The sequence below is a fragment of the Phoxinus phoxinus genome, assembly GCF_949152265.1.
Source record: "Phoxinus phoxinus genome assembly, chromosome: 4".
Lineage (NCBI taxonomy): Eukaryota > Metazoa > Chordata > Actinopteri > Cypriniformes > Leuciscidae > Phoxinus > Phoxinus phoxinus.
The window spans coordinates 13,634,404-13,659,214 of NC_136879.1; the positions used below are offsets into that span (position 1 = coordinate 13,634,404).

General features: G+C 42.5%; 1 protein-coding gene across 4 annotated transcripts in view; it reads left to right on the forward strand.

Annotated features, from left to right (window-relative positions):
• The first annotated feature begins 10,141 nt into the window (after positions 1–10,141).
• Positions 10,142–24,811, forward strand: part of amotl1 (angiomotin like 1) — a 33,163-nt gene continuing 18,493 nt past the window's right edge. For 2 of the 4 annotated variants that reach the window (XM_079611613.1, XM_079611616.1), the window contains exons 1-7: positions 13,783–13,968; positions 16,510–17,725; positions 18,090–18,411; positions 18,604–18,748; positions 18,895–18,975; positions 19,471–19,616; positions 23,201–23,350. In XM_079611613.1, the coding sequence (XP_079467739.1) occupies positions 16,575–17,725; positions 18,090–18,411; positions 18,604–18,748; positions 18,895–18,975; positions 19,471–19,616; positions 23,201–23,350 (1,995 nt within the window). In that variant the 5' untranslated portion in view covers positions 13,783–13,968; positions 16,510–16,574. Of the gene's footprint in view, positions 10,380–13,782; positions 13,969–14,232; positions 14,361–16,509; positions 17,726–18,089; positions 18,412–18,603; positions 18,749–18,894; positions 18,976–19,470; positions 19,617–23,200; positions 23,351–24,811 lie in introns of those variants that run through there. The other 2 variants (XM_079611614.1, XM_079611615.1) reach the window with 2 other exon arrangements.

A 24,811-nucleotide genomic window follows, 5' to 3' on the forward strand; every position in this document is an offset into this window, starting at 1 on the left:
CGAGGCACTGGAGGCCCCACCCCGTGTCATGCCAGTATTTATGGGAAACCCCTGGGTCCAGAAATATGGAGGAAGCGAGTCAGAGGTTCGCCTCTCCGAATGGCGGGCTCAGATCGAGTATCTGGCCGGGCTCCAGGGACTGAGCGCGATCCAACAGCTACAGTTTGTCCTACGCCTCGGGACTACCAGGCAAGAGGTGAGGCCCATCCCCCGGAACCGTGCATACTCTGATGGGAGCAGGGATCCAGGGAGGCAACCTAATCGGCCCAACTGACCCCAGTTCGAATGGGACGAGAAAGGGCGACCTATCTGCAACCGCTGTGGCCAACCAGGCCACTACAGCCAACAGTGTGGCCCCCGAAGAGGTTCGGAGTTTTTTTTTTAGGTCGACCGGCCACAGTGGGTCGTGTGGTCGGGGCCCCCTTAGATGACCCATCCATCAGAGCAGGCTCCAAAGACAGGCTGGTCGGGCATAGCCCAGTGGTGGAGGTCCAGGTGTGCGGCGTGAAGGTGCCCTGTCTCATTGACACTGGATTCCAGGTGACCTTATTCGCAGAGAGCCTGTCGAAAGAGCTGTTCGGAAACCAGAGGATGCATGGGACGGAGGCTCCCTGGCTCACCCTGAAAGGAGCAAACGGTCTGGACATTCCCTACATTGGCTACCGGCTGGCGGACTTGGAGATCCATGGGATTGTCGTGCCCCAGAAAGGAGTGATCATCGTACAAGACCACTGCTTGGGGAGTCACCGGGCCCTACTAGGTATGAACGTATTATCAGCGTGTTGGGAAGAATTATTTTGGGCGAAGCCCGCTCGAAGAATCTCGCCGGCAGAACGGCAGGAATGGGAACGCGTCGCTGCTGACTGCCGACGGATTCAGATGTCCAGGGCCCGGCAAGGCCGTGAAGGAACTGGTCTGGTGGCGTGCCGGTACGCCTTGTCCGTGCCCGCAAACAGTGAGGCCCTAGTGTGGGTACGAGTCCCCCAGCGGGACGTGGGACCAGAAGAGTGGGTGCTGGTGGAGCCCCACTGGGATGGCCAGCAGGTAGAAGTCGCCAGAGGCTTGGCCGTGGTACGAAGAGGACGGGTCCCAGGAGGACGGGTAAATGCTCCCGCAGAAATGGCCCCCAGAGATCCAGTGGATATGCCTGCCGGCCTCAACCCTGTTTCGCCACCCCGACGGTCCCAGCGAGAGAACCGTGGCCGGCCCCCAGCACGTTATGGAGAATGGGCGACCGAAAGACGTTCTAGGGACTAGAACGGTTTGGCGGGGGAGGATGTCACGGGGTGACTTTTCCTGGGGCGGAACCATAGTGGCGGAACCATAGTGGCAGAGATTTGTTCCGCCCGGATCAAACACCACCACTTCCTGTTGACCTTCCCAGCGCCAAAAATCAGGGTTAATCGACGGCAGGTGCGCCAATGAACAGCGCGATCCCCGGATTGGATGAAGGGGAAGCAGGAGGAGTATAAGGAGGGCTTCCAGAAATCAGTTGGGGCGGGTTGTTGCGCCGGTCGCGCACCGCCGCGGCTGTTGGTTCCGGGTCGGGTTCAAGCCAAGTGTGGTGGTAACCGCTTCCAGCCGTCGCGGCGAGAGGATCTGGGCATCTGGGCAAAATACAAAGGACGACACCTGGTGAATATTGTGGACTGAGCGAACAAGGATCCGGAGAACTGCGAAGAGAAAGGAAGAGACGGGGTTGAGTATAATACAGACCGTGTTTTGCATTGTGATTCAAGTGTCAAGCGTGTGTTCGCTGTTGAGAGGTTACCTGCAGGACAGCTTCCCGGAAGTGCTAATAACCGAATCCCTTTGGGAGAGAGAGAGAACGGCGGCCAGGACCCGAGCCGAGCGCTGCAAGAGAGCACAAGACGAGCATACAGGTTGATCCATGTGTGAGTACCCTGAGAAATCTATGCAGTAACAAATTCATCGAAAGTGTATCATTTGTGAGCTATGTGTAGTTGGATCTGGGAACACGAGTGGCCCCACTGTGGAAAGTGAGCGTGGGAGAGCCAGAGGTGGTGGACAGGAAGGACGGGGTGGTGTGGCAGCGATGTCTCTCTTGCTGGTCCTTCGCTAGAACAGCGCTTCAGCGATCCCCCCGAGATAAACGACGTAGGGAAAAGTGGTCTCTGGACCTTAAGTACACTTGGATTACGTGTGAAGTGCCGTGGGTGAGTCAGTGTCTTGACTTTGAAAGTGTACACTTGAAGTTTGCCGTGTTGTGTGCGTGTTGTCACAAAGACCACTTTCCAGACCGGCTCCCTCTCTGGGGAGGATAGGATCCTGAAGTTGGCGGAGAAGCTGGCCCATATATTTATGCCGTGAACATCACACCACTCTCTGTCTCTATAAACTCCTATGATCAGAGCCAAGTAAGAACCCCTTGAGCAACTCTCTCAACAAAAAGAGAGAAACGGACTCATCGCGCCTACGAAGTTTGTGAGTGAGACCTATTGAGCGAAGTTATACTTACCTGTGTACCAACCGAAAGACCCAGAGTTGACCCAGATCCAGCGGATGTCCTGGAGGTGCTTGCCTTTATACCGCCGGACCCCGCCCGAGACTAGAGGTAACCCTGTCACCCCTGACCCCAGTACTTCCCTGCTGTGTCTTTGTGCCCAGGAGAAAAGAGCGCGCCGTGGCGTGAATGTTCGTGAGGTGCTTACCTTTATACCGCCGGACCACCGACCCATCCCTCAAGGAAACCGCTGAACCACGCCCGAGACAAGAGGTGCGACCTGGGAAAGAGAAGGAGAGACGAGTAAGCAAACAGAAGGACAATAGGGCCAAACATTGAGACAAAGGACGAGACGACTCATCTGAGGTTCCCTCGTGCCTGGGAGACAGCGGGCTCCGAGGCGGCGTCCTCACCCTCCAGTCCCCCCCTGGATTTTAGTCCCCTTCACTCCCCCCTCCCCCGATTTTAAGTAGATAAATAAAGAGTTGTCTTTTAAAATTTTATTCCAGTGTCCTCGTTGTGTCTGGTCGTTTGGGGTATCCCTGGGAACCTCCCCGAGGTGGAAACTAAGGGAGGAGCGGTACTCACGCGGTCCGCTCCGGCCTGTGACACTGCGTTTTGGACCCGGACAATGCTGGAAAATTGTTCCAGAGTTTAGGTGCTAAATAGGAAAAGGATCTACCGCCAGCAGTCGATTTTGATATTCTAGGTATTATTAATAACAGAATTTTGAGAGTCAGAATTTTGAGAGTCAGATTTTTGAGATCACAATAGACGTGAAGGATGCGTTAAGAGCTCGCTCAAGTACTGCGGAGCTAAACCATTTAGAGCTTTGTAAGTAATCAGCAATATTTTAAAATTTATACAATGTTTAATAGGCAGCCAATGCAGTGTTGACAGAACTGGGCAAATATGGTCATACTTCCTGTTAGAACTCGAGCTGCTGCGTTTTGGACCAGCTATAGTTTGTGTTACAACCCAACCCGCATTAAGCGTGCAGGGCAACCACTATAAGAGCATTATATTGAGTTGGTATTATATTGGCAGCCTTGAGATCATTAACACATGAACTAACTGTTCCGCATTTTTCAATGAGAGCATATGACGTAATTTAGATATATTTTTAAGATGGAAGAAAGCGGTTTTACAGAAACTAGAAACATGGCTTTCAAATGAAAGATTGGTATCAAAGAGCACACCCAGTTCCTAACCGAAACTTGACAGAGCAGCCATCATGTGTTAGACAGTACTCTAGTTTAGTACATGCAGAGGTTTTTGGTCCAATCATTAGAAACTCTGTTTTTTTTTCTCCAGAACTAAGTAATGGGAAATTACTAGTCATCAGCTATTCATTACGTTCATTTCTTGAATTGGCAAGTTTCGTCAGGGCGCGAAGAGATATAGAGCTGAGTATCATTGGCATAACAGTGGAAACTAATCCCATGCTTCCTAATGATGTGTGTAATAATAATAATAATTATAATAATAATAATTCATTACATTTATATAGCGCCTTTCTGGACACTCAAAGCGCTTTACATAGAAGGCGCTTTACAAAGCGCTTTACATCTCCTCAACCACCACCAATGTTTAGCATCCACCTGGATGTGTGTGTGTGTGTGTGCGTGTGTGTGTGTGTGTGTGTGTGTGTGTGATTGTTTGTTTGTGGGCGTGATGGTTGGGTGTATCTAGGCTCCATCTCTCCCCCGGGCTGGGTCTGGCCACAATATTTTATCCACGTCACATGCTATGTTCTCTCTTGCCAGACACCATGGAAAGAACCTCCTTGTATGGCGTCAATGTCTCCACATGCCTCCTCCATTGCCTGGAGAAGTGTCATGTTGACCATCATACACTTTCCAGCGCCATGTGGAGAAACATTCCTCAATAGGGTTTGGAAATGGTGAATATGGAGGCAGGTAAACAACAGAAAAATGGGAATGAGTAACAAACCAGTTTTGGACCTGATGGGTGTGATGAAAGCTGACATTATCCCAGATGATGACAAATCTTGCCTGCTCTTCATTCTGCAGACCTTAAACAAGCATGAACAGCATCCAGAAAACGTATGATGTGATCAGTGTTATTAGGGGCCAAGTGTGGCATGACGGTGCAGGACACCATTCTGTGTAATTGCAGCACACATTGTAATGTTTCCGCTACGTTGTCCATGGACATTGACAATGGCCCTTTGTCCAATGACATTTCTCCTCCTCCTCTTGCTGAGATTGAAGCCCACCTCAACCACATAAATGTATTCATGGACGATGGCATGGGCATCCATCTCCAAAATTCTCTGTAAAAGACAAAAAAATAGGTAGATCATGAAGGATTTTAAAAAACAGATTTACTAAATGAAACAAAGTAATTAATAGAAAAAAGTTAATAGATATCTGGCAAGTACTCCGTCCGCACTAACCGCCGGACTTTGGGGGATCGAGCCTTCGCTATCACCCTCTGGAACTCACTCCCTACATCCATTAGAAACTCCGACTCACTAGCAAACTTCAAATCAGTACTCAAAACCCACCTGTGCAAACTAGCTTTTCCTTAAACCCCTTGTTTTGTTTTGTTTTATTCCCCATGTGAAGCGTCTTTGAGTGTCCAAAAAAGCGCTAAACAAGTGTGATGTATTATTATTATTATTATTTAAGTAATAAGTAAAGGTTAATATCAAAAAGTTATGTGAAGTCAACAGCTGATAAGGAGAGCAAATATTAAACTGAAGTCTTTTTATGTGTTTTTGCACAAAATGATAAGCAGCTCAGGCCCACAGATGACATGTATGTGACCGGAGACAAGGTATATTGCAAAAGAGTAGACTGTCCTGAGCGTAAGGGACCAGGGGTAGTTATTGGTCAGGAGGATGTAGCTGTTGTATTTGTAACATTTGGGGGGGGGGGTTGATAAAGTACATGTTGAGCCTCCGAGTGCGCCATTCACCTTCACTCGCGTGTAGGAAAAACAAAACAAAACTTTGCTTAGTGCAGTTTATTTAGCAACCTTCACTTGAACATAAACTCAGTTCACTCTTCTTCACAACTTAGAAGGAGATGACGTAAAACGTAACGTCATCACGTACAAAACCGTATACCTCCAAATAAAACTATACAGGTAGTCAATACCGTAATACAATGTATAAGGGTGCAATTCTTTTAACAGTACAGCAATCCAGGATCTGTAAGATAAACACACAGGATCAGAAAAACTCAAAAAAGGATAAGCAAACTGTGGAAGACAGCAAGTGAAAAAGGCAGCTTAAGAAATGTAGCAGAATGCTTAGATAGTGAAGAAAACACAGCAGCGAGCAGGAAAACTTCAGCGACAGGGAGGTGAATAGACCCACAGGAGAAGTGTGTTAGTATGACACGAACTGAAACAGATCACAATGTTTGTGGTAACCCTGTCTCTTCTGCTGGTGTAAAGATGGAAACAGGACAGACCGTAACATTTATTAAACAGGATGTTGGTGGTCTACAGAGAGCCAAGGTTTTAGGCAGAGCAGGCAAAGCTTCTGGAAAACACAAAACCGGGTTTAATCTGCAACATATTGAACCTGATGGCAGTGATGGGCAAAAGGAGTCAGTGGATATGTCATGTGTTGATAATCTTAACATTGAATCAACTGATAGGGAGACTGATAACAAAAGACAATTCCCCACATTGCAACATTTTGACGTCCCAGATCCGGCTCACATCTGGCACACGTGGAAAGATGATCCGGCCCACATGCAGCGTGGAATGACGGCCCTTGGGCGACTCACTCCTGTGTGGCCACAAGCAGGCCATAGCAATGCCATATATTAGACAAGAGGAACGAAATAAACCAGAACTGGACCTTATCCGAGCCACAGAATAAATATGGAGTCATTTCAGCCTAAATAAGCCCGTTAACTAGCAGAATCATTGAAGGAAAGAAGAGAACAGAAAAAGAGACGAGCAGAAACACAAGAACTACAACTGACTTCAGACACAGCCTAAAAAACATAAAAGAAGACATTAAATCTGTGAAGATCTCGGCAGATGAGGATTAAACAACTCCACAAACAGCATTACCAGCTTCACTTATTACTAACAAGACTGACTTTATTTCTCAGACGTCTACAAACGTTTTTATTCAGAATTAACAGGGGTTAAACTCATGTGTTTCATTTTAAGTCACCATAATAGTGATTAGTGTTTCTATTAGTTGGGCTCTGAACTCTTATTATATCTTTTGTCTTTTTTGGCTGCTGTGACAGTGTGTATGTTAAACACAATTGCAGCAGTAAAGAAAGCTAAAGGGAAACGAGATCAGGTGATGATGGTTACTTGTTGATGGTTTTATAATCATCATGAAATTGACTAACCTGGCAAGCCAGACCCACATCAAGATGGGTCTGGGAACTCACCATTGGCAGAGCTCAATCCGTGGGGCGGGATAAACGGTTGTCTTTCACGCAATAGGATAGCACTACAATCAACCAGCGGACCAACCAGCGGAGCTAGTTGATAGTATATTAAACTTTTGCCGTATCCGGTCGGCAAAACACATCTTCCTTTTTTAAGAATGACTTCAGTGCCGTTCTTTGTTATTTTCTCAAAGAAAAGCTTAACTCCAAGTCCTCCAGAGTCGCGGCCAAAGCCGATTCGAAAGACAGCTATTCGCCAGCAAAACTTTGTTTTCAAGTAGCAGGGAACCGTTGCAACTCTGTCATCATTATGTTAAGCCCGCCCACCGACTCTATGCACGATGTGATTGGCCTGACTAGAGTTTGGTTTTTCCAGCTCAATGGCCAATGGAGAGTTGCTAGACCACCCCGGCTGCAAAATAAAATTTGCGTCTAGATTTCTAGGCTAGAAATAGACTGATTCACTGATGTCTTTTGTGTTGTGTTGTGTTGTACCATTATTCACATCACAAACCCTGTGTTACTGCAGCATGAGATCCAGCAATATTATAAAAGATTTTAGCCAACATGAGCACAAAAGCTAATCTATGATGACACATACAGACATCAACAATCAGCACATGAATCTCAACATATTCTAGTACACCCCAAAGACAAAATCAAGACTTCATAAAATAGGACCCCTTTAATAAGACTGAAAAAGAGCAGCTTAGGTCAACAATAGGACATATTCTGTGGGTTGCAAAACAAACCAGACATTATGTTTGATGCAAGCAGCTTAGTATCAAATATAAAAGATGCTACAGTCCAGTCTATTCACGAGACAAATACGGTCATTAGAATGCTTACATCTATAAAAGTGAATCTCAGGTTTCAGCGTTTGGCGTTTTGGGCGTTTTCAGTGATGCTTCCCTGCGAAGTTTCCCTGATGGGGGAACACAACGGGGAGCACTGACTGGTCTCATGGGGGGAGAAGGGAAGTTTTCTCCTCTCCGCTGGGAATAAGAGAATTAGATGTGTGGCGAGGAGAACTTAGGCAGGAGAAACTCTGGCCCTGTCAGATGGAATAGATAATGCTATTTTTCTGGCTACCCTCTTTTCTGAGCTCACAATGCTGAGCTGAATGCTCCTCCTCTGCTCTGTGTGACAGATATGTATGTTTGATTCCCTTAAGTCAACAAAACAGGTCACTGAGAAACGACTTCCACTGGAAATAAGCAGCATAAATGACCTCATACAGAGTAAAAAGATAAAGAACGTACTCTGGTTGGACACATGAACTCAACTCGCTGACTGTCTTACCAAAAATGGAGTGTCTGCTCTGGTGTTATTGAACGCACTTAGTGAAGGACTGTGGAAAGTACATTTGAAAAGGCTGAACACTTTCAACTGCATATGCAACAACTGCTTTTGTTATATACGTTTTCTTTAATATATAACATTTTTATTTATATTTTCTTTGTTTCTTTTGTTTAAAGTATAGGGAGATTGCTAACATGTTATTTCCCCTCTACACTATTCACTTCGGGCTTCGGGTGTGAAAAGGTTAGCGCATGCGCTTCTGTTTGGTGTGGGTGGCACCGGTGATGATGGATATGTGACACCTCGCTGTGCACCACATAAAGTGTGTTATCTACAGTATGTAAACGTCGTGTTTATTTGAAGTATCACACTGAACTAAGAACAGTACCGACATGTCCGACATGCTGAAAACGGTCTGCTGAGGGTTTCATAAAGGTGGAAACATGTGACAAAGTATATGTTTCTGATGTCTTTTTGCTAAAAAGTATAACAAATAAAGCATATCGGAAATATAACCACACCATGATTCCAAAGAATGCTTTTACCATATTGAGAAAATACAAAATCTTTTATTGTATTTTTCTGTGTACAGCACTTCATTATAGCTGACAGTGTCCAAGGACGAGACTGTTAATCTAGGATTCAAGGCCAGGACATTTTATATTGCTGAATATCACTGTCCTTGAAAAGTTGTTTTTGCTAATTCAGGATATTCTGAATAATATTCACCTAACATAAAAGAAAAATATTTGTATTATTGATAAGCAAATAGTTAAGCTGTATTTGAGAATCAATGCATTTCCCCTCAAACAGCACAGATCTGTTATCTTTGTTTCATTTACAATTATTATTAGACTGTGCTTAATTTAGATTATACACAAAGACGAAACTGACATAATGCAGCAAATTCTGAAGACCTCATTTTGTACTTTTGTTTGCAGTTTGGCAAATAAAGAGGCAAAAACATCCACATGACCAAATAATGTGGAACGCCCATGCATAAACCCAAGGAGTAATGTGTAATTATGGTCAAGGGCGGGAGCCCATTGAATTCTGGGACAGCTAAAAATGGCCACTGAGAGAAAAATAGTGATACATGTTTAGTTTGTCTGGGATCGCCTTCTGTTTGACAGTAAAACGTCTTTATGTTAGTGTTTATGTTATTATTGACGTTCTTTTTTTTAATAGCATTTCTTTTTATTGAGCATATTTCAAAGACTAATATAGTTTTTCTTGCTTTGCTGCAATTAATAATTTGTTGTGAGAGAAGTTTTTCATGGGCCAGAGTTTTGCCATGAGATCATTTCAGGTGGTTGCTTACTTCATATTCAAGTTTGTATGACATTTATATGACATTCCAAGTTTGCACAAAATGTCCTTGTGTCCTTTTATTGGTCCACGTGAGGAAAACAGCGTATTGAAATATAAATATATATATTATAAAAAGTGATTTTTTAAAAAAAATTTAAAAATGAAGAAAGTTTTCTGTGATTGGTACGTTTAGAGGTAGGGTAAGTGTATAATATACTGCTTATATAGGTACAAATCATTAGGTCAATGGAAAGTCCCAATGAAACACGCTGGGAAGGCCAAATGTTTACAAATGTCTTGAGGACATTTTGTATCAATCAGGCAAACCATGATTTGCCTTGTATCTACTCATATCAAAAGGTCAATTTCATAAATCATTTTGATATGACAACCAATGTGAAAACAATGTGTGTGTATTTGTATGACCACTAAAGTGGAGCTGGCAAACTATTGTTCCATTTAAACTTCAGTAAATGTGTGCAAGCTTCATTTTCTGTAGTTTTTTATATAGGTCTACTTAAAGGATGTTTGAATCTCTGACATTTTTGTCTCTGTTCCTTTGTCTGTCTCTGTCTGTATTTATGTCTCAGATTTTACCTCAACCCACATCTGTTTCTCACACTCCCTTGTTCCCATTCCAAGGCCTTTGGAGTTTGCTGAACTAGCATGTCTGGGCAGAGGATGTGTGTAAAGGCTTGGACTAGCATGTCAAGACACATGCACTGAGGCAACATATTTTGTGCCATTTCAACATCATAAATGCCCGCACATGAATTTCTGAGCAGTTCCAGCCGAAAAAAACGTTTCACATTTTAAGGACACTTATTGAACACCCAAAGCAGCCTCTCTGTATTATTATTATTAAACACAGCAGGAGCAACAATAGAAGCAACAGAGGAGCAACTAAAGAGGTAGGACATCTTTTATAGAAGTTTTAAAAAGTGGCAGGAAAGATATGTGATACAGTATTGCTACTAATAGAGAAAAATACCTTTTCATGACTTTTTAATGATGTTTTCCCCGCTTTTCTGCCTTTTCTACAGTCTTTTAGAACAATGATGGCAAGCATTGTCTTGAGAGTGCCTGTGTAAAATAGTATTTGATTTTGCTTTATAAAATGTTGATGATGTATATTTTTTAAACACCTTCACATTTGTGGAATGCTGTTCAGAATCTTTTCCGCTCCACAGATTAGACAGCCAATTCAGCTGCTCGAGGGTGTATAATCTTTACACACACACACAAATGCACAATGCTCAGTGTTTAGTATCTTTGACTGTTTTGATCTCTGCTTATGATTACTTTCACTATTATTATAACTAAATACTTCGGTAACACTTTATAATAACTGCATGCTATGAAACATTAAGCATTAGTAAATAGTTAATTCATCATTTATAAAGCAGTAACAGTCAATGTGTTAATAAACTATTTATTAACACGTATCCCTAGCTCATCTAAAGGGAGAACTATTTATGTCTCATAAAGCTTTTACAAATGAGATTCGAAGGCTCACTTATCTTCTAAATAGAAAAAGGAAACAAACACAACACAGTGATACAGAACATAGAGATATTTATTTCAAGATGCAAAAAAATAAACTGTACAGTTGATAAATGAAAAATAAACCTATTCAATGTTCAGAAATGTTCATCTCCAGAAAACATAAACTGTAAAGTGTAAACATTTCTGAATAACAATTTGCCAATGCCAACACTGGATCACAGGAGTGCCAAAATACAACTGATAATTTTTTTTATGAAACAATAATACTACACTCTTAGAAGAAAAGGTTCTATATAGAACCTTAAAAGGTTCTATAGGCGCTTCGTATTTGGAACCCCTAAAAGGTTCTACACTCTTAGAAAAAAAGGGTTCATTGGGGTTCTATATAGAACCATAGGGTTCTTTACTCAACTCCAAAGAACCTTTTATGCTAAAAAGGTTCTATAATGACAAGAAAGAACCCTTTTGGTTCTTAAAAACCCTTAAAAAGGGTTCTGTATATAGAAAGCGCCAATAGAACCTTTTAAGGTTCTATATAGAACCTTTTCTTCTAAGAGTGTATAATAAAACATTCCACAGCGTCAAAACTACTATACGAACTTTTAAACACTAGAGAACAACAGTGCAGATTGTGGATGAGTTTCGGTACATTGTACAACTTTAGTTTGATTTAGTAAGATTTAGACTTCCCCAGCTGTAGAAGAAGCTCCTATCAACGCCTTTAAGGCTTCCGGAAAGCTGCTGCCCCGATAAAATGAACGTGAACTGACCTAGGATCTGGGGAAGTTTTCACACTAAATCTAACTAAATAGACCAAAATCTTCTTCTTCTGAAGCCACTCTTGACTTGCGTGTTTGAGGTTATTATCATCGTGAATCTTTTTAATGGAGTTGTGATGGAGAGTCCTGGAAGTTGTCTTTTACTGTTTCTGTGTATTTTATAACATTTACGTTGGGTTTGCTGTTGCATTTCTTGTGTTGGCTGAGTGGGCCTGGCCTTAAAGAAAGCGCAAACTAAATGATTTAGCCATAAATTTTTTTTGCACGTTTTGCACGTCCGCTTTAATAAACATCTTTTCGGACTACAAACTCGTTCCCGTTCTTACATCATGGTGTGATTCTCCTCGGTGACCGCTCGGGTCATTTTAAGTTAGTCAAACTGTTTTTAGCATTTCTTTTTAGTGTTATTTTAGCATAATGAGGTACAGACATCAATACATCACTACTACAAACACAACAATGGTGAACCAACAACACAAACTGCTAAAAGTGAGCCAAAAATAAGTTCAGCAGCACAGATACAACCAATAAGTATAAAAAACGATACTGCATAACTGCATATTTATGCTAGTACATTGCATGCTGCGTACCTTGGGTACATACTGTAGAAATACAATATGATATTGTTTGTTTACAGTAATTTTAAAAGTGCAGTTAAATACAAGAGAAGTACTGTGAAATTACGGTGAAAGTAATGAAATCATTAACCTGGAATATACTGTAATTGCGTTGGTCTTTTGACCCTTAAGTTTTTAGCTTTAAGAATCATCATCGCTTAATAAGCGGGGTCACAGATCTCACACATACCCAAGAGTAATCACTGATCTAAAGTGTGTTAATTTATTAAATGCTTTTTAAATATTGTATAAACACTGATACTTTAAAGAGTATACAAAAATCTGATACTTTTTTGTGTGCACAAAACATTTTGAACTACTACCATATTTAAACACACACAGACATCAAGAATCAGTGTATGAATCTCAACAACTGTGACATGCTGAAATGCTGAAATGCATTCTGCGAGCTACCATAGTATAAAACCTATAAAACTCATCCATGGTTCGCAGCATGCATTGCAGCATGAAGCATGTCTTCTACCGTCTAAATCAGGCTACGTTTACACGTGGCCGGTTATTTTCATAAACGGACATTTCACCCTCTCTGTTTTCAGAAAAGTGTTCGTTTACACGAACCCGTGTATATGCCGTCAAGAGCATGCCAAACCTATAGGTGGCAGTGTAACGAGAAGCTCAAGCCCACGTTAGCCAATCAGAATCCCGAAAATATAGGTCGCACTTTTGACGCAGTGCAAGTTGTGTCGCATACTGTGACGTCGACTGCCTAAAACTCGTGCAAACGGAGTTTTCCAAAATCTCCACTCTGGCCGGAGTTTTTATAAAGAATCGTTTTCAGAGGAGAATTCTCCGTTTGCGTATAAACGAGGGGCACAACCGAAGGGAAATGTCTCCTTTTTTCAAAATAACCATGTACGTGTAAACGGGGCCTCAGTGTTTCTCAACCCTGTCCTGAAGGACCCCCAACACTGCACGTTTTCTTTGTCTCCCTAATCAAACACACATGATTCAACTCATCAGCTAATTACCTAACCCATGTGATAATGAGCTGATGAGTTGAATCAGTTGTGTTTGATTAGGGAGACAAAGAACACGTGCAGTGTTGGGGGTCCTTCAGGACAGGGTTGAGAAACACTGGTCTAAATGGTTTGTGCACAAAAAAGTATCTGATTACCACAACAGTGTTGAACCTCTTATTCTTTGCATAACAGTGTATATACTGTAATATTTAAAATTGATACTGTAAAAACTAAAAAAGGCAGATTCAACATTGCCTGTCATAATCTAGAGAAGGTTTGTATTCTATATATTCGTAAATATTCGTGTTTCTGTTAGGCCTATATGAATGAATATAACAATATTATTTATTTTTAATCTTTATATTTCTCCCCGGCCCGGGGAAATATAATGTGCACGCACGCACTTATATTCTTAGCTGGCGCTAGGACCCAGGAACGCATGTTGGCTAGCGGGTCGGACACACACACATTCCTGCCATACCACAGTGAATGGACATGATTGTTGCAAGTCAGTCAAATGTGTTCAGCAGCAGCGCTTCGGTCAGCTCCAGAGAGTCCCTACTTACAAAAACTCTCCCCCGTTGACAGATTGAGTTATCCGTGTCAAGATCTCGCTGGGTAAATGCGACAACATAAATTTGCTAGCTTATCTGCCTTGTTTTTCAAAGTTTCCTCAGTGAATTCAATGTAGCGGATGATGTGATCAGTGTAACGTGATGCGTGACTCATGTTTACCAGCTCTCAGATGGAGTTTACATATCTGCATGTGCCAAGCACTAGGGTTTATTTTTTATGAATGCTTATTGATTTTTTTTGTTCAAATGCAATGGATTAGCTACTAAGTAAAGTAAACTTTTTCATTTTTTTTTCTGACTGCATGGACATTAATTGACCATGCGTCTAAATGTCTTGTAATGTTTCATGCCTGTCGGTAATGTGGACTGCGGTGGGGCTTTAGCTGGCTACGTAATGCTGAAGTTCATCTAGTGTTTCTATTTTTGGTTTGTGGGGTATGTTTCCCTCTTCATTCCTCCTGTCATTTCGCATATGTTGTCTTGTTAATTATTTATAGAACTTTTTTTAAGATACTATGAATATACTGTGATAAATGTGCAGTTGTCACGTATTTCTTTCTGATCTGACCCAAATTGATTCAGTTAAAATAAATGATATAATGATAATAAAACCAGTTCGTTTAAATGTTATATAAAGCACACTTTAGGTTACCTGACAAAACATAATCTTTTACATGATGAGCACATTGCATTATAAAGTAGCCTATATGATTATTTGCGTTTAACGAAGCAACTGAATGTCCTAGACCTGATCAAAACTAGAACGATATAACGGTAACGATCTGTTTATTCTAAGTGCGCGATGCAGCGATGGCGCTTTAAATGCTTAAGCTTTTAGTCAGGTGAATCTGATTGGCTTTCAATGGTTTTATCCTCCATCAGCTAGAAAAAGTTCTAAAAGTGATTCCAAAAATGTATTTTTTCTGTGTCTTTGTTATAGTCCCTATTCTCTTGGAATTAGAAATAGTCCAGGCTTTTTTCTGAATTAAGGAAAATTATTAATATTGAATGAAAACATTTGAAAAGGCGTACTTTTTATTATAGCGTAGGCTCTTATTTGTAAGTTTTTTTTTGTGTGTTGTTGTTTCTTATTAAAATACCTTACATGAAAAATAACTAAAACAGACCATAACAATTCTAGTGGCACAATCCAGAGTATGTCCAATGGGGCTTTAGGAGTTGTAATGTCCACAGAAGTGCTTCCGGTTACAGACATCAAACATACTTGTAGTTCCTCCTTATTCCTCCTGAATACAATGTTTGACATGGTGTTCTGGTGACACCGTTCTGGTTCTCGAATTTGATTGGCTGAGCAGTGCTGATATACAGTCCAGAAGTCTTTTCACAGTTTGTCTATGTTTGTAGCTGTTAGTCTTTTCAGTCTTTGCACAGTCATGGGGAGTTAGTGACTCTTTCTCAAGATTATATGCCAGTAAGTGGAAACATTAAGGGTGTACTCACACTAGGCACGGTTGCCATGAACCGGGCCCGAGTACGATTGTCCCCCCTCCCCACTCCCCCTCTGGCCTGCACTCACATAGGGTTTCAGCATTCGTGCCGGAGCACGCTTACGTCATTATGATGAGACAGTTTCGGGATAAACACATAGACAGTATGGATAAACAGAGCGGCGCTCTCTGAACACAATGGAGTCCATCACTCTGTTTTCTTTGTGGATAATTTTGTGTCGTTTGGTCCACGGTGGTCCACAGCCCTCTCACAGCCTGTTGTTAAACAGATGTGGCGCCTTAGTGGCGCGAAAATTTTCACGTAATCGTGCTGCTCGTATGAGGAGGTTTGCAAGGTACCAGCTGAAGTGCAGCACGGACTTTGCAGCTTTGATTACGGACTATTCAGCTTTGATTACGGACTACAGTTCCCGTACACGAGTCCTGTTCCGTGCTCCAGCACGGTTAGCGCTCACACTGCATGCGAACCGCGCCCGAGTCCAACTGAACCGTGCTCTGGCCCACCTCTTCCAAGCGGGCCAGGGCCGGCTAAACGAGCCGCGCCCGGGCACGGTTCGGAGCACTCAGCGAAAACGAACCACGCTTTGGTGGTCAAAAGCACTCGGGCACGGTTCAAACTGGCTAGTGTGAGTACACCCTAACTGTATTTATGAGTGAGCCATTGAATTGTTCACTCAACAGATTCACTCAACAACACTCATTTATTGGTCCATCAAAAAAAAGAAGAAGAATATTATGAATATAGCATGCATAACCATATAATAAATGCATATAACATACTTATGCTGAATATGCTCATTAATTATAGGCAGCAGTTCAGCACTAAACCTACTCTTTTTATTTGAGTGTTGATTGCTTCAGTGTGAATGAATTGTTGAAATACACAGAAAATGTGTCCAATTGGGATTGTAATTACAGTTGCTGAAGTGAACATAAAAAAGGGGAAAGAAAAGTAAGATCCAAGGCAATTAAAAAACATGCAGAACTAAAGCCCAATTGCCAGGGCCTAGTCATGTCCATGTCTGTAAGCATGATATATACATATTACATATATTTGTCATCATTCTTGATTTTGTATTATTAGAATAATTATTTGCTCCTTCTCCTTTTTGTAGATAACATTATCCAATTCAGCGGTACGTATCCGTGCTACATTTTGCCCACCCGTGCAGCAGCAGACATGCACAGTTCTGAGGAGAGTGCGTCTGGAACTGTCCTTCACAGGCTTATGCAAGAACATCTGCGATACGGGACAAGTGGCATCGGAGGAGGGGTAGAAAACAACAGTTCTCAGATGCTAAGCAACCCCACATCTACAGAGAACCTACTCCTTGAAAAGGAGGGTCAAGTAGCCCTTTCATATCAACTTATGCCCTTGCAGTTTCAATCACGACAGGAACCTCAAGGCCAGGAGCATCAAGTGGACAGCAGTTCCATGGAAAAGACTTGTGGTGTGAGCCCAGGTACAGGTCAAGCAGTCCCAGCAGCCCAGATTTTGTCCGGATTTGACACCCTAGAACTTCCGTCTTACGAGGAGGCTAAAATCCAGTCTCAGCTGTACAAAGGACAGCAAAGTCTGATGGACCCTCAGTCCCAAATCCCTGGCCACAACCAACAAACTGTTCAAAATCCAGACAACCTTTCAAACAATCTTCAACAAAATCAGAACCATGTCTTTCACAAGGAGGGCCACAAAAACCATGCACACCAAAGTCAGCTCCAACACAATCAGGTTCAGCAGATACAGTCTTCAACAATGTCTGACAGTCCTGCAAGCTCACATTCCCATCTGCAATCATTTTCTAACACACACTCACTCTCTTCCCCTCCTTCTCTTTCGTCCTCTTCCACTTCTCTCTCAGCAGTTCTTGTGGAGGGTCAGGCATGGGCCCAGCAAGGGGGAACTGGTGGTACATCTCTTGATGAAGGTCTGACAGAGTTGAAACAGGGTCATGTTCGCTCACTCAGTGAAAGGATCATGCAACTCAGTCTAGAATGCAATGGAGCTAAGCAAAGTGTGGGACCTTCCAATTCACCTTGCTCACGAGACACTTTTCCTTGTGGGTCTGATGATAATACAGCAGATTCCCTCTCACCAACTAGTAATACCTCCATGAGTAACCTACAACTTCCACCTCCACCCTTACCCTTACCTCAATGGAATTTGGATCAAAGAGGTCCTCCCCCAGACTATCCTTTTAAATTTAAGGTACAGACTATGCTTTCGCCCACATTACACTCCAACTCAGAATCTCTGGAACAGGGACACTTCTACAGTGATACCTTGAGAGCAGCCATGTTGGAGTCAGTGCCACTTAGAAATATAGCAAGGTAATTGTAACAGACACGTAATGGTGAATTGTGTAATTTATGCGCCACTAGCAGCACCAATTGGAACTGCAAAATTATGGTTTCCAAATTCCCCCAAACAGATAATTACAGGTAACCATTGGCTGAGCCAGACACTGACATGTTTGACCACTCAAACAAGCAATGTTTTAAGGTGGCTCAGTGTTTATAATTTAAGCGTTTATAGTTGCCTCTGCATTAAACTAACTCACATCTATTTAACTTGTTAATGATAAACTGTTTTAACATTGGAAAATGTACACACTTCACCTCTAAGTATGTATTATGAACAGGTGCTAACACATTATCTGTCTCACTTTTCAATCACTATCTTTCTGTATTTTAGACCGTGCCCTTTGTCTTCATCACAGCAACAAACACAGACCAGTCCCATGGCTTCCGAGACTTGTATCCTGCCCTCACAGGCTTCTCAGCAACAATATCAGGCTATATCCCTGTCTCAGTCCCTGGGATTTCCTCAAGCTCAGACTGGATCTGAGACCCAGGGACTGTCTTCTTGTGTGGCCCTTTTTGGACAGCCTTTCCCAGGGGAAACGTATGCCATGGTAAGCCATGCCAAGCAGATGCTGGAGATCCTAAAAGAAGAGAACCAAAGCCTTAGACAAGACCTTCACAAGCAAAAGGAGAAGGCCAGCAAACTACAGCGGGTACTGTACTTGTCTGTCTGACTCTCTATCTTACAACTTCATTGGAATGTGGCAGAAATTATCTGTGCTGTGGTGATGAAAATATTGTTGGGATACTGTCCTGCATGATTTTAATACAGCACACTGACAGGAGGACACTGGCATTATTATATTACAGTGCAGCATTAATGGGAGTTTGTCCTGTATTTGCAGTTGGAGGTGGAAGTTGTGCACCTGTCAGAGGCACATGAGAGTTTAGTGAAGAGCACATCCAAACGGGATACTTTGGAAAAAAACATGAGGAATAAACTAGAAGCAGAGATCAGGCGTCTTCATGATTTTAACAGAGACCTGAGAGGTGAGAGAGTGCTAATGCTTTGATTGAGAAGTTTTGTTCAAAATTGTTGAACTTTGTAAGTATTTTATTGAGGTGCTTGTTAATTTTGTTTATTTTAGCTGTTCTTGTGTCCTGTGACAAATACAATTTTCTCATGTGTTTTTAAGAGCGTTTGGAAACAGCCAATCGTCAGCTAGCCAGTCAGGAGCTCGAGAGACAAGATGACGGACACATGTATCTTTCACACAGTGAGATTTTACTGCTTTTTGTGCAACATTACACACAAATTATTTTTACACCATTTCTGTTTGCTTGGTCTTTAAAAATATATATATTTTTAACCTAATCAGGTTGTCTAACTGCTCAACCCAAATTAATGGCTTCTCTCTCTCTCCCTTTCTCTTCTCTCTCAAATTAATGTTTTTTTTTGGGTAGCCACTGAAACTGGCTTTGTGTAATAGTCAACTAAAATAACAACAACTCTTAAAGTAATCTTCAATTTATGTTTTTAAACAACATATGACCATAGATAGAACACAGTTTCACAGTTCACCTTTAAGCTACAGTCAAAGTACAGCAATCTATATGCACCAAATGCACACTAAATAGAGCACCATATAGTATTAGTACTATATGGTGCTCTATTTAGTGTATTTAGTGTACACACTTAGTACTGAATTACACTGAAATGTTAAAAAAAAGTTCTCTGAAACAACTTTTTATTTTGTCTTTTTTTTTCTCAGGAAGAGAAAGCATGAAAAATCTAGAAAAATTTGAGATGGAGGCAGCTGATCTCCGATCAGCCAATGAGGATCAGCGACGACACATTGACATCTTAGAGCAGGCTTTAAATAATGCTCAGAGCAAAGTCGTCAAACTAGAAGAAGAGGTGAGTCTGTACACCCTGAATGAACATATTAAACAACATCTAAGGGATGAGCAGAGGCCAGGATCTTTGCAGTAGATTATATAAACATGATCCAATAGAGGAAGAAAACAGAAGCACATGAATAGAATGTCCAAAGCACAGGAAGCACAGGAAAAACAACACCTTAATGGTGGGAGGAGATGATAATGATTAACGATGATTAATGGTGGAAAGGTGGGCCAGGACCCCCAAGCAGCAGAATAGATGAAGGAAGAGACCACAGAGGAGCCAGCGGAGGAAGAGACCGCCGGTAAGCCGTCTGAGGAAGAGGCCACAGGAAAGCTGGCAGAGGAAGAGACCACAAGGAAGCCGGCTGAGGAAGAGACCACAAGGAAGCCGGCTGAGGAAGAGACCACAAGGAAGCCGGCTGAGGAAGAGACCACAGGGAAGCTGGCTAAGGAAGAGACCACAGGGAAGCCGGCTGAGGAAGAGACCACAGGGAAGCCGGCTGAGGAAGAGACCACAGGGAAGCCGGCTGAGGAAGAGACCACAGGGAAGCCGACTGAGGAAGAGACCACAGGGAAGCCGGCTGAGGAAGAGACCACAGGGAAGCCGGCTGAGGAAGAGACCGCAGGGAAGCCGGCTGAGGAAGAGACCACAGGGAAGCCGGCTGAGGAAGAGACCACAAGGAAGCCGGCTGAGGAAGAGACCACAGGGAAGCTGGCTAAGGAAGAGACCACAGGGAAGCCGGCTGAGGAAGAGACCACAGGGAAGCCGGCTGAGGAAGAGACCACAGGGAAGCCGGCTGAGGAAGAGACCACAGGGAAGCCGACTGAGGAAGAGACCACAGGGAAGCCGGCTGAGGAAGAGACCACAGGGAAGCCGGCTGAGGAAGAGACCACAGGGAAGCCGGCTGAGGAAGAGACCACAGGGAAGCCGGCTGAGGAAGAGACCACAGGGAAGCCGGCTGAGGAAGAGACCGCAGGGAAGCTGGCTGAGGAAGAGACCGCAGGGAAGCCGGCTGAGGAAGAGACCACAGGGAAGCCGGCTGAGGAAGAGACCACAGGGAAGCCGGCTGAGGAAGACACCACAGGGAAGCCAGCAGAGGAAGAGACCACAGGGAAGCCAGCAGAGGAAGATACCACAGGGAAGCCAGCAGAGGAAGAGACCACAGGGAAGCCGGCTGAGGAAGAGACCACAGGGAAGCCGGCTGAGGAAGAGACCACAGGGAAGCCGGCTGAGGAAGAGACCACAGGGAAGCCGGCTGAGGAAGAGACCACAGGGAAGCCGGCTGAGGAAGAGACCACAGGGAAGCCGGCTGAGGAAGAGACCACAGGGAAGCCGGCTGAGGAAGAGACCTAAGGGAAGCCAGCGGAGGAAGAGACCACAGGGAAGCCAGCGGAGGAAGAGACCACAGGGAAGCCAGCGGAGGAAGATACCACAGGGAAGCCAGCGGAGGAAGAGACCACAGGGAAGCCGGCTGAGGAAGAGACCACAGGGAAGCCGGCGGAGGAAGAGACCACAAGGAAGCCGGCGGAGGAAGAGATCACAGGGAAGCCGGTAGATGAGGAGATCACAGGGAAGCCGGCAGAGGAAGAGACCACAGGGAAGCCGGTAGATGAGGAGATCACAGGGAAGCCGGCGGAGGAAGAGACCACAGGGAAGCCGGTAGATGAGGAGATCACAGGGAAGCCGGCGGAGGAAGAGACCACAGGGAAGCCGGTAGATGAGGAGATCACAGGGAAGCCGGCGGAGGAAGAGACCACAGGGAAGCCGGCGGAGGAAGAGACCACAGGGAAGCCGGCGGAGGAAGAGACCACAGGGAAGCCGGCGGAGGAAGAGACCACAGGGACCACAGGGAAGCTGGCGGAGGAAGAGACCACAGGGAAGCCAGAAGAGGAACAGAAGAACACTGGCAGAGGAGCTGTGGAGGAAGCCTCAGCAGAACTGGTGAAATGGGATGCTCTGACAGAGTTGAAGAGATGACAAACCATGGCATAGCCCTAAGAGGGTCTAACTAGGGCGAAGCCGGGAGGACTTAAGATCTTCACAAATTATCAAGTGCTGAGATGGATTTATGTCCCCAAACGTAGTAAATACAAAATAAAACCTTGCCGCTGTGAAAAGTTCTGCTAAAGTCTGATAACTGATAAGAATGTAAATGTGTACCTTGAAATGCAATGTAAGTCGCTTTGGATACAAGCGTCTGCCAAATTCATAAATTAAAATGTAAATGTAAGTCGTGCTTGCAAAGCTGGTCAGGTTGATCTGCTTGATCATCCACATTTTCAGAATCTGACTCTGGCCTGAACTGATACGATAAAAAACCAACAACATTATTAACTGTTTGTTTTTACAATTGGTTCAGAAGCTTTGGAAGCTCCAAAGGTAAAGGAGTGTTACATTTCCGACACATGATTAAGGTGTTAATTACAGCACACTGAATCAGAGCACTCTGGGCTTTGTAGAAACGAATTCAATCAGCGTGTTTCAGGTGGAAATAGAGGTGAAATCTCTGGAAAATAGAGGTGGAAATAGAGGTGAAATCTCTGGAAAATAGAGGTGCTACAATAATGTACAGTAGTACAATTATTATATTATTTTTGGAGCATTAAAGCATGTTAACTATGTCTAGTACATCAGTTCCAGTAACAAAATAATGAACTTTTAAAAGAACTGGACAACTAGTTTGTCACAGTGCAAGCAAATCACTCTATGCTGCATATACATTTATCTAGCGAGTGTTACTTGATTTCATGTGTGGTTTCGGTAACTTACAGAGAGATGCAGATATGAGTTGCGTGTCATTTGAATATTTGAAGTCCAGTCACTGTCTTGCTAAAACAGTCGGTTGTATTGTCTGTACAGAACTCAAATGCTCAACTCTTTACTCCTGTATAAAAGCTGCTCTTGATTAACATTTGATGGATAAACTCATCCCTCGATAGGACACTTATCGTGTCAGATGTGATAAGACTTTCTAGATTTATGGACACCATCATATTTGATATTACTTTAGTCACTGTTGCTATAGTTACTGGTGATAGACACAAATCCCGTTGTTAAGTCTGACGTTATGTTTCACCGCTTCCTTGTCCAAAGTTTCTATCAGATCCCACAAGCAAACAACAAATGTAGCTAATATACACTCACAGTAAGTAGGTTTACATGTATTAATTTTCATCAATCTGAATGAATCCAATCCGATTTCAGTGTGATGATGGGTTGTATTTGAGAATGAATGGGAAAACTCACATGAGAAGAAGCTTTTAAATCACTTTTACTGGCCTATTATACTGTTCACACCATAAATCCTGCATCAAGTAAACTGCTCACCTAATTAGATAGCACTGGTTTGTGACATCCAAACAACATTAATTGAAACTGTTATCCCTAGACCTAGAGTTTGTGTTATATTATACTGGACAGGCCAGTAGCAGTAGATCACTTAAACTTTTATTTATTATCTTTACAATCTGGTTGCATACTTAAATAAAGAAATTATAATAATTTACATCAAGGAGAGATATATAAAACACCCAGTAAGCAGTGTCAGTCTTCCCAAGTAAACCCTTCTCTCTCTTCTGTCTGTCTGTGTGCTGTAGTTGAGTAAAAAGCAGAAGTATGTGGAGCGGGTGGAGCGGCTGCAGCAGGCACTAGCGCAACTCCAGATGGCATGTGAGAAACGCGAGCAGCTGGAGCGACGTCTGCGCACGCGCCTGGAGAGAGAACTGGAGTCGTTGCGAACACAACAGGTCCGTGAATTGAACTGAAACTTCTTCAGCTGAAAATTACAGTACAATGATTGAAACAATTATTGTATAAATCTCTATATTTATAAAGATGACTTGACTTGACTGTGGAAATGAAAAAAAAAAACTTCAAAAAGCCCATCTTCCTCCAGCAATGCAATGAATTTACACATGCTAACTACATAGTATGTCCAGGTCATGTTCATTAAAAAATGTATTTGTTCTTTTTTCAGTATTAGTAAGGCAAAGTACAGAGCATTAAGATTTTTAAGGAATTACAGGGATTACAATAGTTGGGATAATGTGGTCAGCTGCTCCACATGAACTCCATCTCTGTATTTCTGCTTGAGTTTGGGTCACTTATGGCATATATTTGGAAAGCAATGTGCACCACCAGATGTGTAGTAAGAAGCGAGAAACCTGTTAACAGTTAATGATTTTTCACCAAAATAAAAGCTGGATGATTTTACTCTTGAAAAAGAATTTTCAAAAATAAGAAGAATAGAAGAAAGAAGAAAAGAAGAAATTAAGAAATATTAGTATTGCAATTTGTACAGTTTTACTATAAATACAACATTGTGCAACAAGCAAAATTGCTTTCTTGTTCCTACTAAAAGAGACTTTAACTGAGTAGTGTAGTTTCTGTGCATTTAATATCCCCTCAGATATGATCTTGGGCATTTGATCTGACTAATGCAGTTAATATTTATAACCTTAAGGACATCAAGAACATGGGCAATATTTCTAAGGTGGAAGAATGCTGGGTAACACTTTATAATAAGTATACAGTAATACAAAATCATTAACAAACTATTAGTTTAATGTTAATTCATAGTTAATATATCTACATTGTTAATTGCGATTAATCGTGATTTAATCACAGAAAAAATGTGTGATTAATCTAGTTAATTGTTGTAATTGGTTGACAGCACTTTTATATTGACTAATATATTTTCATACGCAGTCAGTTTTGTTTTTTGTTTGTCAGATTTTTAGTTTGTTTTCATCAGTCACATGTGTTTCTCTGTCTCAGTTTTCCACCAGTCATACTCATCTAATCATCACACCTGTTTGTTATAATTTCATTATAACTTTATTCAGTTCCTCTGTTTTCAGTCTTTGGTTGTCGGTTGTTATATGTGTTTCTGTTGGGCACACTGTTACAACTCTGCGCCTGCTTCAGTCTGCTTCTTCATCTGGTGACATACATATATATATATATATATATATATATATATATATATATATATACATATATATATATATATATATATATATATATATATATATATATACACACTCTAAACAAAAATGGTGCTAAATAGCACTAAAATTCACTAAGGTTCAATGGCTTGTAATCATAGGAGACCCACTTTAAGTGCCATATAGCACCTCACCTTTGTCAAATTGTGCTATGTAGAACCATAAGAGCACCTTAACCACCCCAACGAACCGCTGAAGAAC